At 29.6% G+C, this 15,956-nt stretch overlaps 2 protein-coding genes across 3 annotated transcripts; both read left to right on the forward strand.

The window, feature by feature from the left end:
• The first annotated feature begins 7,323 nt into the window (after window positions 1-7,323).
• LOC124927754 lies at window positions 7,324-14,253 on the forward strand. Of its 2 annotated transcripts, XR_007098429.1 has the most exons (8): window positions 7,324-7,466; window positions 7,573-7,649; window positions 7,828-7,877; window positions 7,974-8,593; window positions 9,521-9,601; window positions 9,671-9,733; window positions 9,816-10,062; window positions 12,174-14,253. XR_007098429.1 is itself a non-coding variant. In XM_047468220.1 (7 exons), the coding sequence occupies exons 1-7, from the start codon at window positions 7,404-7,406 to the stop codon at window positions 9,873-9,875; spliced, it is 1,014 nt and encodes a 337-aa protein (XP_047324176.1). In that variant the 5' UTR covers window positions 7,324-7,403; the 3' UTR covers window positions 9,876-14,253. The 2 variants fall into 2 exon arrangements, 1 of the variants encoding a protein (XP_047324176.1); XM_047468220.1 differs by having other exon boundaries at window positions 9,816-14,253.
• LOC124927755 (zinc finger protein 5-like) lies at window positions 12,577-15,001 on the forward strand. The gene is made up of 2 exons (XM_047468221.1): window positions 12,577-12,704; window positions 14,148-15,001. Exons 1-2 carry the CDS (start codon window positions 12,625-12,627, stop codon window positions 14,956-14,958), a joined length of 891 nt encoding a protein of 296 aa, XP_047324177.1. The 5' UTR covers window positions 12,577-12,624; the 3' UTR covers window positions 14,959-15,001.
• The last annotated feature ends 955 nt before the right edge of the window (window positions 15,002-15,956 follow it).

The raw sequence follows: 15,956 nt of genomic DNA on the forward strand, positions 1-15,956 counted from the left end.
TTTTCAGATCTTTTAAACAAACATTACTTTCTTTTAAATTATTATTTTATACTGATAATATTAATGTAATATGTATTTAATTAATAATAATTTAAAATTATTATGTTATTCATCATAGGTCTTGTTCGGATTGGAGTTTTTTAAAAAATTTAGAGGGTGGAAAGAATAATGATTGGTGATGATTTTGAGAAAATAATGATTATTTTTTTTAAAAATACTTAAAAAGTAATGATATATATATGAATAAAATAAAAAATAATATTTTAAAATAAAAAGTATTTTAGTATTTTAGTTAATGAAATGAGTAATGTAATTGCTGAGAAGTGATTGATTAAAAAATTAATTTTGATAGTGTTTTTTTAAAAACCTAAAAGAACAAAATCATAAAAAAAATATTTAATAAATTAATACATATTTTATTCTTTCAAATTCTGTTTTAGAGTATAGAACAAATAATTTTATGTTTGTATTTTTTACATTAAATCAAGGCTGGCCCTAAGATAATCCCGTCAAGTCTATGGACTATGACAATCTATCTATATACCTTAAAGTCAATTCAATACGCCAAAGAAGTTTTTGTTTTCTATCATTTATAATTTTGTTAAATATAATAATTGAAAACAATTTATTGGATATTTGTTAAACTAAATTAAAAAAAAAAAAATCAAGACCCCGCGCCACCATTAAATTGAAGTTTATCTCTTCTTTAGCTTAGGTTAAAGTCTTTTAACTTTTAATTTTTCTTTTGTGTATACTATTTATTTTAAAAGTCTTACAAAAAATAAATTTAATTACAAAATATATTTACAAATAAGTTATAACATACCGAAAATTTGGACTGCTGAGGCTAATTTTTATTTTATTTTAATTTGTACACTTTAAACAAAATTCTTAATTAGTGACTAAAGTTAAAGAGAAATTTGAGATGACCCTTGTAATAGGGTAAATGAGCTGGTGACCAGCGCATAATTTTAAATGCGTCGGTGACCATTTCATATTATTTTGATGAAATTGTCATTGTCGCGAGATGCAACCGGATGTCACGTGAAAAAGTCTGCAATCGCGAGATGCATCCCCGGTTGCGAGAAGCAACCGGCATTCGCGAGACGCAATCGGCAATCGCGAGATGCATTCGCGAGACGCAACCGGCATTCGCGAGACGCAACCAGCAATCGCGAGACGCAACCAGCAATCGCGAGACGCATTTGCGAGACGCAACCGACATTCGCGAGATGCAACCGGCAATCCAATTGTGGACTTTTCACATGTCATCCGATTGCGTCTCGCGACAGGGGCAATAAAAAAAAATATGAAGTGATCACCAGGTATTTAAAATTATGCATTGATCACCGGTTCATTTATTCCTTCTTAGATTCAACAAAAATAATGAAGTCTACGGGCTCATTTTTAGACGGCTCCACTTAGGCTTTGTTTGATATTTTGGATTTTGGGTTTTTTAAAGAATTTTTAAATCACTTTATCTAATCATTCTTTTTATTTATTAAAATTACTTTTTATTTAATTATTTAGAATAAGTAAAAAGTGTTTTTATATTTAAACCATAAAAATCATTTTTTTTTAAATAAAATAAAATAATGAGGCATGTTTTTTTAAGAAAAAATCAGAAAAATCAAAATAAAAAATCAATGATCATATAACTCTTAAAATATAAGAATTAGAACCTTCATAACCAAATTAAAATATATATTATATAAACTCCAAGAATATATTGTATTATTGCAAATTAATAGTTCCTATCTAAAAAAAGTAGTTGATGAAAAGGGAAAAAAAGAGAGAAAATTAATTATGAAATCACTTTAAAGCTTTATTTTTCTAATGGTACTATGAACTATATATCACTTTTTAGGTGGATGCATATATAATTATAATAATATATTTGTGGTGTGATAAAACATATTTTTATTTTATTTTTTTCTATTAAATCAAATTGACTTTGAAATTACTTTATTGCAATTAGAAGACAAAATGATTATGCGAGTTAAATAAAGACATGCAAATGGAGCTAGATCTACTATTTAATTTAATTTAATTTTATGCACATAAATGGTAGGGTTAAAATTAATTAACATCATGTTCATAACTATCAAAGTTTTTATTTTTATTTTTATTATAATGTTGGAAATAAGCATTACCGGCATTATCTTTACATCAATTCAAAACGTTTTATGTGAAAATCGATCTTAAAATATTTGGTCACTTAGAAATCACCTTTGTCACTTAAACTATCTTAGTAAGTTATAACTATCAAAGATTTCAAATGATAATTGATAATAGTCAAACAATTGATCATGATGGAAATATAACATAACTCTATTTTTATTTTCTGGTTTTTAATTCTTAAATCCGCTAGTAAAGTATTAGACTCGATTGGATGAGGTACCAAATGGGCAGTCATACCCGACTTAACTAATTCATTGAAAAACATACTCTTTGCAATATATGGGAAATACCTTAGCAAGGGGAATGTACTTGAGCTCGTCTAGATGCAATAAATTGCCTGGACTTGTTATGGAACATTGATGTTGAAGTAACTTATAAAAAGTCTTAAAATTAAAAGTCATTTTCAAATAATAACGAAATGAGAAAGAAAGAAAAAAGAATCAAAATTCACAAACTGTAAAGAGTAAAGTCTCATGGAATTAACATGAGTTCATGAAGGTTCACAGTACTTTGTAAGAATTTGGATAAGAATTTGGATATTGAGTCATCATGAGTTATTACTAGCTCTTTTATAAATATATATTGATTATTGATTTGTATTAATTTGTCGTTTTTCATCTCAATACTAATTATGCCATGACTTGTATTTGTTTTTTGTTTTTGGTAACTTTATTTTTTTTTAAGTCGTTATTACAAAACTAGTACTATAAATTGATACAAACTAACATTCTAAATAAGACATCATTGAAAGAGAAAACATGTTCTCCATTTATTTGATGAAGTATATAGAATAAAACATTACTTTTTACTCCATTTCTTCTTTGAAGATTCAACTAATATAAGTCAATGGTAAAATCAATTTTTTTCTCATTGAATATTATAAACGAGATACTCTAAAACAAATTGTTTTTAGATAAAGATGTTTTACCTTAAATTTATAATCTATTTAATTTAATGAATCATTTTCATGTTAATCTTCTGTCTTCTTTTTTTAATCATTTTTTTTTAAGAAATATCAACTAAATAAGTATACACCCATAGATTAATTTCACATTCTTTCACAAACATATTCCACATCTAGCTTTTTTCACCATATATTTAAATCGAGAAAGATTATGATTTTTTTAATAACGGGTTCAAATAGACATTTTTTTTATATATTTCTCAAAACTTGATATATTTTTTTTTATGAAATCACTTTGATATCACAGTAAATTAACTTTTAATTGGGTGTAACTCTCACTAAATGTACATATTTAGAACTAAAAAATCTCAAATATTGACATTTGTTTTCAAAACTAAGAAGAAAAAACACTTATCTTTTTTTAATTCAGTGACATAAAATTAATAAGAAGAAGCAAGCAACTACCATTTAATTAAAAAAAAAACAAAACAAGTGATGGCATGATGTAATAATTATGTCAGAAATAATTAATTAGGATAAGTAATAAGAAAATAATCTATGCGTTAATTACGTCCTCTCCAATCACCAACCCTAGCTGATGAAGTCTCTTGTCCCACTCCCCTCTCTATCTGTCTGTCTGTCAGTGAAGAGAGAGAAAATGTTATCTTTTTAAGGTTTGATCATAAGAAGGGATTGAAATATAAGTGTGTGGGAGTTATCATTTTTGTTAATTTCTTATCATTTCTCTATTTCATTTGTGTAGAGATAGAGAGAGAGAGAGTAATCATCATATATCATGATGTCGTCTTCTTCTGCATCTCAAAAACCTCATCCCGGCTTGAGGACATCATTGATCCCATCCGCTGCTGCTGTTATTCAATATTCCTTCTTTCTTCACAACCCCACTACCATGAGTAGTTCTAGAAAGAGAAAGAAAAAGAAAAAGAAAATGAAGAAACCCTAGAGCTAGAACAACAACGTGGGTGGGTTGGTTGGTTCTTGATCTGAAGAAACCCTAGAGCTGGGGAATTGAAGCTTAACGGTCCGATTGTTTTCTAGATCCAGCTAGCAATAATATTTATAGCTAAGCTAGCTCTCTATATATATATTTCATGTAAGCATTCTTCATGATCATCTATATATATTCTATATTTCTGTCTATGTTTTTGTTTGAAAATATTCTAGATCCCTCCCTCAAATCAGAATTCAGGATCTAATTAAGTTCATATGTTACTTACATGTAAGATCGATGTTTGGATTAATACATACATGGGTTTTCTAGCTCCTGAGTTTTCATCTAAATAATTAAATTAGCTTCTGAGTATCATTATAGCTAGCTAGCTAGCTAGATATATCTATCTATCTAGCTAGTTAGTTTCACTGTCTTAGAATTACAATTTTGAAGCAGGAAAGTACTATGAATGTTATGACAATACATGAAGTAGGACAAGCATAAGTACATATAAAATCTGACATTCTTTCCATATGTATGTTAATATTTTGTATGTATGACAATAAATGATGTTGTTATAACAGATGATCAATTCTTGACAGATTGCCGCGATGTTTTCATGTTTGGTAATTGGTACTCATTAATAAAGTTTTGATATATCCATCCATATATATATATGCCTGGCTAGATCCAAACATATATATACCTTGTTCGAATTAAGATTTTTTAATAAATTTAAAGTGAGAAAAATTCGATGATGGTTGAAGATTTTGAGAAGGTAATAATTATTTTTGATAAAAATATTTAGAAGATATTTATATATATAAATAAAATAAAAAATAATAATTTAAAATAGATAATATTTTAATATTTTGTTTAATAAAAGGAGTGATTAATTGTTAAAAAGTGATTGATTGAAAAATTGATTTTATTTTGATTATTTACAAACCTAAAAAAATAAGGCCTTATTGGTTTTTTTTTAATATTTGTCATGATATTATATAATTATTTTTAGAAATAAAATATTGTTTATATTATATATTTCTTACATTAATTAAATGAAAATAATACTTACAAGAAAAATATCATATATATGTTAATGCAAAATTTTGGTAGATATAATGAAATAAATAAAATTAATAACTTAGTTTAGAATATTTTAGATTGAAGTGAAAGTCTAATAAAATAAAAAAAAATATTATAGTCTAATATAATCTATTAAATTAAACCGTCCAAAACAACTGGATCCAAAAAGAAAGAAAAAAAAGTGGTTCATTATTATCAAGTCAACATTTTTTACCTAGAGTAAAATGTATATCTTTCCCTAAACAACAATGAAAAAACAAAGCATACCAAGCGTACTATCATTTGTCATCACAAAATCTTTCCAACAAATAATATAGTGGCAAGGATAAAGAAAATGCATAAATAAAAAACAAATGAGAGCTTGTAAATTAATTACAAGGCAACTTGACATAAACAAAAATGTTTTAAAAAACATTTTTGAAAACGGGAACGATGAACGCATGAATCCTAAAGTGGAATACTATACTATATTGTTTTAATGTACAATTAAAGTAGTAACTGGGACAGTGTGAGGGTAATTATATATATAGTGAGAAAATATTTCATCATAGAATGTTAACACATGACTAGTTTGATAATAACAAATTAAAATACTGATGACCTCTTGTTTGGATTTGGGTTATTTAAAAAATTTAGAGGGAGTAAAAAATAATGATGGTTGATAATTTTGAGAAGATAATGATTATTTTTGGTAAAAAAATTTAAAATGTATTAATATATATTAATATATAAAATAAAAAATAATAATTTAAAATAAAATGTATTTTAGTATTTTAATTAATTATTTAAGTATCGTGATGGATGAGAATGAGTAAAATGATGTTTGATTTTGTTACCTATGTTTGCATATATTTTCAGATTTGGGATTCATATATTGAATTGTTTTCATTTTCTTGTACATCTATTGGAAGTGTATATTAATATATGGACTTTTTCAGTTTTTGGATTCATATATATGGACTTTTTCAATTAATTATTAATTAATATACAAATTAATGAATATATTTTCAAGGTGTATATATATAACGCATATAGTTCTCGTCTATGATCTACCAAGTTCAACTATTTTTTTTCATTGAGATAGATTATTATGTATATTTTTCATGATTTTGATAGGAATTTCTGTTTGTAATAGAGTTATGCATCATTTTGAGGGTTTACTCCTAACTTTATTTTTTTTTTAAAGTTTTGACATTAACGGATACGTTCTAATAAAAGAGTCTTGTGTTAAAAATAAAAATTATAAAAAAAAACTTAAGTGAAATAAAAATTAAGAAAATAACCTGAAATTGTTATATAACAATTACTCATTATTAAAAATTAGTATTGATTTTTCCTTTTATTAAAATAGAACTAAATATAATTCTCTCCATATCTTTAAAGTTTCCAGATATATAATTTTTCTTTTACAACCACAAATTTGTTTTTTAGAAGGATAGTACCATAATTCAAATCATAACTAGGCTTTAAGTCATTTTATTTGTATAAATTCTAAAATATTAGTATTATCATTTAAAATTCTTACTTTATTTTATTATTTATTGTTTTATTTTTCACATTCACTTTGTAACATTTGGATCGTGTGCTTTTTTTTAATAAAAAGTTTACAATTAAAAAAAATCTAAATATTAATATTGTAGATAAAGGTATTTTATTTATTAAATAATGAATGATGCACTATATTGATGAACCATGTATACCTTTATTATAAAATAGTAAACAGTCATTATAATATTTATTTATTTTAATTGGAATATTAATAGAGAGTTAAGAAAAAGTATAGAGTATTTTTGTGTAATAAATTATTGTAAAATATGAAATAAAATTTGAATTATTAATTTATATATAGTTAAGTACGAAATTAAGAGCAATTAATTATAGAACTAGAAGCAGCTAATATTATATTAATATTGTAAGAAAGAAATATTATATAAAGTTTAAGTTTTTGTATATACTAATATTATATTTATTATAATAATAAAAACAATTAAAACGTCTAAATGGTTAATTTGTTTTTGAAAGTTACGGAGGTAAGTGCAATGCTATTTCTTATATTTAAAAAAAAATAACAAATATTATTTTACAAAACAAATATAAGCCAAATATTGAACGCGGGTCGCGTATCCGGGTGGGTCACAGGCAGCAGATTCATCCAGGGTCTTGGCAATCCGGTTTCTTTCGTGAAATGAAATGTGAATAATAGTTTTGTTAGTTGGATTTATCGTTTAGGGTTTTGGTGTTACTGAGTGCTACTGCTACTGAAGGACGAAACCATTTCTTATGGAAGAAGAGACTTCGAGATCCCATGATGTTACCATCACTTTTGGACGTAGTAGTAATCAGGTACTCAGATTATATATCCTTAGAATCCTCATTCTATGAACTAGGGTTTGATTCATCCAGTGGCGTTTAAATATCTGCTCATTTACTTCGAGACCTTGATTTACAGGTTGTGAAGAGGGCGGGATTGGTTAGAGATAGACTGGAGGACAGCGGTGATGATTCAAGCCAGTTAGCTAGTAAAAGGTGCACATCCTTTCTTTTCTACATGCTTTGGGTGCTCATTCTAAACTATAAATCAAGTTTGGTTTGGTTTGGTTTGGTTTTCTGCTGCCACTGTATGCCGGTTAACTAACAATAACAATAATAGTCAGGATGACAGGCAATGATCTCTGTTTTCGTTGTTTCGTTATGAACTCTGCAGACAAAGGGCAGTTAATGATAGACCAAGTCAGAATTCCAACAATTTGAATGGTAAATGAATATTAATGTATTCGATGCATTGATGAAGTAAATCTGAATTTGTTTTGTTTTGTGTATTAATAATGTTATTTCTCTCACAAATTCAAGATATTCACCTTGACAAAAATGACCTGCGGTTCAAACTCATGGAAAAGAATGTGCTGAGGCGATTCCAAAGTAATGATGGACGTAATGGTGGCATGGACCTTCGTGAAAAACTGTCAAGGGCAGCCCGAGATTCATTAACTAGTCCAAGTTACCCCGAAAGCATCCATGGCAAAAGAGAAACTAGGTTTACAATGCCCGACCCACCCCGGTCTTCATTGACTAGTCCAAGTTTCCACGAAAGAATGCCTGAGAGAAGAGACACTAGATATCAGGTTCAAGATCCAAGAAACTATAATGTATTGGGGGGAGTTTCTTCTGCTAGGCTTTCAGATTCCTTGAATCGGGTGGACACATTGAGAAGCACCTATTCGCCTTGGACTTTGGAGAGTTTGAGGAAAAGGTCACCTACTATTAGATCTATAGGAGGAACAAGGAATCAATCCCCATCAATAATTCATGAAGATATGACAAAGAGGCCACAAACCAGGGCATACGAAGAAGATTCACGTAAAGCTACATATACAAGCAAGAATTTTCCTGCTCTTGATCCTGGAAGGTCAGTGGTTACCATGACTAGTGAAAAACCTGCAAGTGCAAGCCTACCCAAAATATCATGCATGGTACTACTTTGTTTCATTTGTTCTGTTCTTCTAAGTTATTAATAATTAATTTCTGTAACTGCAACTTAGATGAACAATGAGTTGTACATATCGTAGGTGATGTAGTTTAACGGATTCAAAGTTAACCTGTTTACCTTCTGGTAGAAGTTAATTAGTTTCCAGAGTCTTTTATAATACAGATTAGAAGGTTATTTTCAGAGTAATATGGTCTGGATAAGTTGATTTTGTTTGAAAGGTAGACATTTTGTTTTTCAGCTGTTTGATAAGAATAAATATCTTTTCAGAAGGTGCTAAACTTTAACAGCCCGTCTTAAAGTTTGCAGAGACCAACCTTCATTTAGATCAAATTTTACTAATTAGTCAAAATTGGTGGAAACTTAGGCGGTGATTGATAAAACACAGTTTATCACCTAATCTAAGGGATTACATGCTTATTTGAAGTAGCTTCATTTGATAAAACTGTAGATGTGAAATTGCTTCTAGTTTAGTTTTATTCCTGAAGTTCAACCCAGATTGGAGCTATATCCTCTTGCCATTATCTCAACTTTCAATAATGAAGTTTGAAATGCTTTTGTGCTTAGGATTTCTCTCAACACTTGTTACTCTAGATGTACAAGGTCTGGTTATTTGAAACTTCGGTTTGGCTGTCTTCCAATGAAGTTCTTCGCTAACTCTTTTCAACATGCATTGACAACATAGAGTTCCCCATTTGGAAACACATGGATACAAAATTTTAGAAACTAAACTAAACTTATACAGACACAGATTAAAAAAATTATAAGTTATTTCTCACCGGGATCTGAGTACAGAAACATAAATTAAAAGGGTTTTCAAATGGGGCCAGAGTATATGTTGTTGTCTTCTAGTTACCATTTCAATTATGTCTTCATATTTTATCATTGCCTTTTGGTTATGATGGTAATGCAGGGAAATGAACATAACTCGGTGGAGAATTTTCTAAAATCACTGGGTTTGGAAAAGTATGGCATAACTTTTAAGGCAGAGGAGGTGGGTGATCTTATTTGTTGTTCCAATAAGAGATTTGTATGATTGTGTTTACATTATTGTTATGTACAGATAGATATAGCTACTCTAAAGCAGATGGAAGACAATGACCTTAAAGATTTGGGAATTCCAATGGTACTCATTACTTATTCAGATTTTTTTTTTTTTTTCTAGTTTCCTTTTACTATCTGTCACATTGAAATTACTTGAATTGTAGGGTCCAAGGAAAAAAATTATGCTCGCCCTATTGCCCCATACCAAGAGAGAGTTGTTGTGATGGAGCATCAATTTTTCTTGCACTGCCAACCGACCGAAGATGGATATATTCTCTTGTCTGATGAGTTGGTTATATCTCTTTCTATTTCATCATAGCATATATGGAAGACTCTGAGATTTAATAGTGTTAGTTTCATCATTGAAGAACTTATTGTTGGGCTGTTGTTGGCCTTAGTTGGAATGGGAAGGTGATTTCAGCTCACTTAGTTTTAAATGTATTAGTTTTATCTTTTCCTAGATCTTTTATTATCCTATCTATGTGCATGGGGTTATATATTAACATGCTTTCTAAAGTTAATTTGTCAGAGTTATGTTTAAAGGTTTGTAATTCTCTTTTTATTAAATACTTGAAATTTCAAAAATATATTTTTGAAATCAAAGTACGAGGGTATTAGGGTTTAGATCCAAATGATAGACTATAAATTTTCCGTTTGGAAAACTTTATCTAGCTGAACATGTCAGATAATCATTTTAAGAACATGTCAAAGATCTTTTTAAAATAAATATTCACCTAACCTTTACAAAAATTGATAGATATTATATTTTATTTTAATTTTTTAATACTTTTTGGGATGAATAGTTTGAACGTATTTTATTTTTCTAAGAAAAAAAATACTTTAGAAGAAGTTGAGGAGGACGACGACTGTGAATCGCCATTGTTGGGAATTTGGAGGATTGATTTCCCATTGAAGTAACTACAGTAGTTAGGTATGTGATGTTTTTTTTAGGTCTTTCTCCTCATAAATAAAGGTTCTCTCTTCTATTTGCTGAAGCTAGCTTAGTGATTTCAAGAATATCGGCTTTTGTAGAGTTAGAAAATCCCAAATCTATCTATCTATCTATCTGATATCATTTCGTGTTAATAAATCTCCACTTCCCATGGCGATGCGAAGTTCTCAAATATTAAAGAAGACACTTTATTCGTGCTCTGATATGAAACAAGTGTAGACAAAACTTTGTTCCAAAATTCAAACACAGAATCATTATATTCCGGCTATGTTAGGTATGTCGATCATGTCTGGGCCCTTGGACGAAAACAAACAAACATGGATATAGCTGTTTCTCATACCCCCATTAATTAATATACTAATATACTAATATGAAATGAATCTCCCACTACAGACAGCCATATCTTTCTCCTTTTTCATTTTCATATTTCTATACTCCAACATCAAGTACAAAATTCTTGTTTTTGTGTCCTGTCTATATGCACCTTCCATATGGTGTTCTTGCATGCACCTTCCATATGGTGTTCTTGCATGCACCTTCCGTTTCTTTTATTAATAACTATGGGATCTAAGTATTAATTAGCTGCAAGTTGCTAATTGAGGAACAGTACCCTTTGAACTGGAAGGAAGGGAATTGAATTAGGAAAAAAAATTCTTTACCAAAAAGGAAAATTCATTACTGCCTCAACCCTAGATATGAAAACAACCAATTACAGCACATAGATCTTGAATGGAATATAATTTTTATTACACATTAGATTTGAACTTGCTAATTAGATATTGGCCATCAATTTTTTTAGTATGTTTTATGTCTTTTCTTTAACTCTTTCCCTCCAGAATCACAGCAAAAAAGGGATGGTGAAAAACCCATGTGTTTATTCTTGTGTCCCCACCTTCCATTCCCCTCCACCCAAAAACAAAAAGTAATCTAAGATGGTGCAAATTGCTTAAGAAGAAGTCCCATCTAGTGAAGAGGATTCTCATTGTTAGTTAAAGGAAAAAGAGGATTTAAATTTGCTTAGGGGTTTTTGTTTGAAAACAAAAGAAACACTGAAATCCCAACTTGCTTAATCAAACGGATCAAATATTTGTTTAAGAGAAGACTTCATGGATATGGGTTCAAGTTGCAATATAATTCTCATAATGGCTTGTATCTCTTGAATAGTTTATGAGAATCATCATGCATACTGAATTATATTTGCTGAAAAGAAAAAGAGCTACAAAATTGATATTTTGTCATTTTGGCTACAAGTTGGGGGCGGCCCATGTACAATAGGAAAGCATAATCGAACTTGTTAGACTTGTAATATCTTAATCTTGATTCTGCTGAATTCATTTCTTGTTTGCATTTAAATTGATTTTACACAGATGGAGAATCTTGACTATAAACTGATTTGTATTCGCATATGTCCTTCTTTTACCAAACATAAAGATGCGCATGATAAAGGCGAGTTTTTCAATAGTGTTCATATATGTTCTTAGGATTATGCTTGCATTCATTTGCAGATCTTGACATATAAGTACTTCATTTTTATTTGAAAAAGTAAAAGTGCTTCATTTTTGAAATACAGATGCAAGAAGGACTCCAAATCCGTCCATTGTCTTATTGATTGCACAAACCGAAGACAATTTTGGGTTAGCCTTTGTGGATGGAAATGGGGAATGAAATATGGATTGGCTAGTGGTAGGGACCATTTTACTATAAAAAAAACTATCAATCAATCAAACAACCCACCCACCATAATTCAATCAAAATCTTTTAGAATGCCTTGATGATATTAGCATGCCTATTTGGAATTCTTTTTTCAGAATAGTCTAGATTTGTGTGTGTGTGTGAAAGTTTTATGAGAATTAGAAAGAATTGGTGGGATGGGAGACGAAGACCAATATTGGAATAAGAACACTTACATTATGATTAAATATAAACCTAATGCTACTAACTTGTGGGTCCAACTAGAACAACTGTCCCTAATTGTTTTATATTGATTAGTGTTTGGCTAATCACTTGGATTACTTGTCAGCATGTGCTTTTTCTTTATGATAAACTATAGGTTTGTCAGCTCTAAGAAGATATGCCCAGATCTTGTTGTAGACCTTACCAGGTATATATGCTTACATCACTTCTCACTTGTTATATATATTCTTTCCTTTATATTGCAACTACTTTGTTTCTATTTTTTATTATTATCATCCTTTTAAGTTACATGATCAAGAATCAAGATAAATGGATTAAACTGTTTGTTTTTTCACGTGACCCATCCTGGGCAGCTTGATAAGAAGCTTAAAATTAAGAGGATTACCATTTACCACCATGAGATCTGATGTTTGATTCTAATTAAGTGATTCTGCGTGAATGTTTCAGTTTTTCACTATTCATTTTCTTATAGTTTTAGTGTCCACAAAAGATAAAATATTGGAAAGAAGAGAATGGGGAAAAGAATTGTGTGGCTTTTATGAATTTATTATAGGATGAGACTAAAAAGGGAACAATTAAATGAATCCACCAGCTAGTTGGTCAAGAAAAGTAGTCTTTTAATAAGCAATTTTAAGTACAGTGCTAGATTTGTTACAAAGAAAGATAGATTTGACTTCTTCCATAACTCATAATTAAGATAATGTGCCATCATTACCCACCACCGGCTTTCTTAGATGATAAGAGGCTTGGACTAAGAGTTTTAGATCTCAGGTTCAATTCTCACTGAAAACGTCTAGATTTATAAGTGAGGGGTTATAACGAAGAGGTATTGTGCTACCTCCTTCAGGACGGAGGATTAGTCGAGGTGCGTACAAAAAATGAAAATTAAAGAAAAGAAAGGTATTGTGGCCATTGACATTTTTTATATGTTATTCCATGCTTTACTTGCACTACATGAGTCTCATTATTTAAAGATATAATCCTTTTTCATTGGGAGAGAGGAAAAAAGTCTCAATAATATCAATTAAAAATTGGAATTGTTTGTCTTTAGATTATTTTTTTACATGAGAGATGGCTTCTTCAACCTGACTTTTCTTTCTGTCCAATTCTCAAATTGATTTATTATTGATAATGGATTAGTTCTCCTTAACACAATTCAACAAACATATTATCTTTAATGTTATATTATTCGATACTTTACCCAATATCTGAAACTACCTACATAGTTCCATGAAATTACATCATGCCATTACACTATACTTGTCAGGGTTTCATTGGGACACATATTGATTGATATGAATAAGACACCGTTTCATTGTCAAGTGTTTGTTTTGAATAAGAAAATGGGATACGCCTAAGAAAAGCGCCGACAGTAGAATTGTTACATGCAATTGCTAGTGTATCTTAGTAAGCCATACCTTTATACCAAACCAAATGTATCTGGATTCATATATTTTTTAGATCACGTTTAAAAACATAACTTAGTCAAATACATATTTAGAAGTTTATCGATTTAGATTCTGAAATAGAAAGTGTCTCGAAATGGACAAATATGTAGAGTTGTATTATAGCCAAAGCAAATCCATTGTATCTAATATTTTTGTTTATTTATATATGTTCTCATCTAAAGGTGCGGTGCATGGTCAAACCATGAAATGATTTGGCCTATAAAAGGATGGCCATGCCTGATATTAATCTTCAAAACAAAATTTGCCCTCCATTTGTTTTCTCTCTCATTACTTAAGGGATTAGCAATATTCATGGAAGAAGTTGCCTCAACACTGATTTCTCCAACATGGGATGAAGATGATCAAGAACATGAGCAATCTTCTAAGAGGGTCAGATTATTCGGGGTTGAGATGAACCTCATGTGTAAGAAGAATGATCATACCGTGATGATGATCAAGGGCTCTGTGGAGGGTGGTGATGAAAGTGTAAATTCTTCATCAATAACAGTCTCGACATCTTCAGATCGGGAAAGGAGGATTTCTCCCAAAGAGGTTCAAGAGAAGAGGTTTGAATGCCAATACTGTTTAAAGGAATTTGCAAACTCTCAAGCCTTAGGAGGCCATCAAAATGCCCATAAGAAGGAAAGGATGAAGAAGAGGCGGCTGCAGCTTCAAGAACGAAGGGCCAGCATGAACTACTATTATAACAACAACCAGCTCGGATCTAATGTATGGTACTATGATTCGTCGTTCTGTCCTCCTCCAGAATTCACCATTTCTGATGAATCCCAGATAAGTTTCTCTTCTCATGATCATGGTCATGATCATGATCAAGATCATCCTTGTGGATTGGGATGGTATGGTGCCCATATCCCCTTTGAGCTGCAGGACAACCGCCCTGTAGTGATCAAACCATCTCCTATGGCCCTGGCTCCAAAGCAGAGTAGTCATAAGCCTTTAGATCTTCATCTGAGTCTTGGGGTTAACTTGTAGAATTGTTATATGTAGTGATTCATTCACTTTACTAATATAATATATATATATATATATATATATATATATATATATATATAGAAGAACCATACATTTGCAGATATGACAGTCATAAATGGGGAATTGATTGGTTGAGAAGAAGAACATCAATGCACAAATTCATACATTATATGTTCCATTTTGAAATTAGTCAAATATGAAATATGTGATTTTCATTTAGGTCACCATGTCTTGAAGAACCTTGATTATGAAGACACATACTTCTTGAATGTAGTAGTTGAAGATGACAGTAAAGAGTATATAATATTTTGAATGACTTTGTATTTGGATCCTCATCTTACAAAGATAACACAATTATTTTATTTTTTTTAAATGACAATTTTTCATTCAACACCACCACTTAGTATGACACATTTTAATGTTTATGCAATTGAAATGAGGTCTCATTTCAAGAGACAATTTTATATATATATATATATTTAGAAAGGTTATATAGTTAATTAGGGGTGCAAACGAAAATGACTGACCTTACAATTTTTTAAACTGCTAAATGGAACTCAACGTTTTGATTAATTGGTTTAGTGACGATCGAACTGCTTAATAGAAAGAAAATGCATAATTTAGTTAGCACCCATAATTAATACTTACTTAAAATCCCTTTGCGTTGAGGTGAGATTCATCGTGGCCAGTGTCAGAAAAATCTCCTTAGTTAAATTGTCCGACCAAAAAAATGCCATCCATGTTTTAAAAATATATAAAAATAATAATAATAATAATAATATAACATGTATTCTTTTGTTATTAAAAAATTAAATAAAAAATACATGAACCAACTTTATTTAGTTTATTATTATTTAAAAAAAATATAATTTATGTAAAATTATACCTATTTTTTTATAAATAAAATGATCCAACCAATTTTTAATCAAACCCAACTATCTCAATCGAACTATTTATGCCTTTAATTTGATTAGTACAATTGAACAAACAACTCAAAT

Source organism: Impatiens glandulifera, chromosome 2 (assembly GCF_907164915.1).
Source record: "Impatiens glandulifera chromosome 2, dImpGla2.1, whole genome shotgun sequence".
Classification (NCBI taxonomy): Eukaryota; Viridiplantae; Streptophyta; class Magnoliopsida; order Ericales; family Balsaminaceae; genus Impatiens; species Impatiens glandulifera.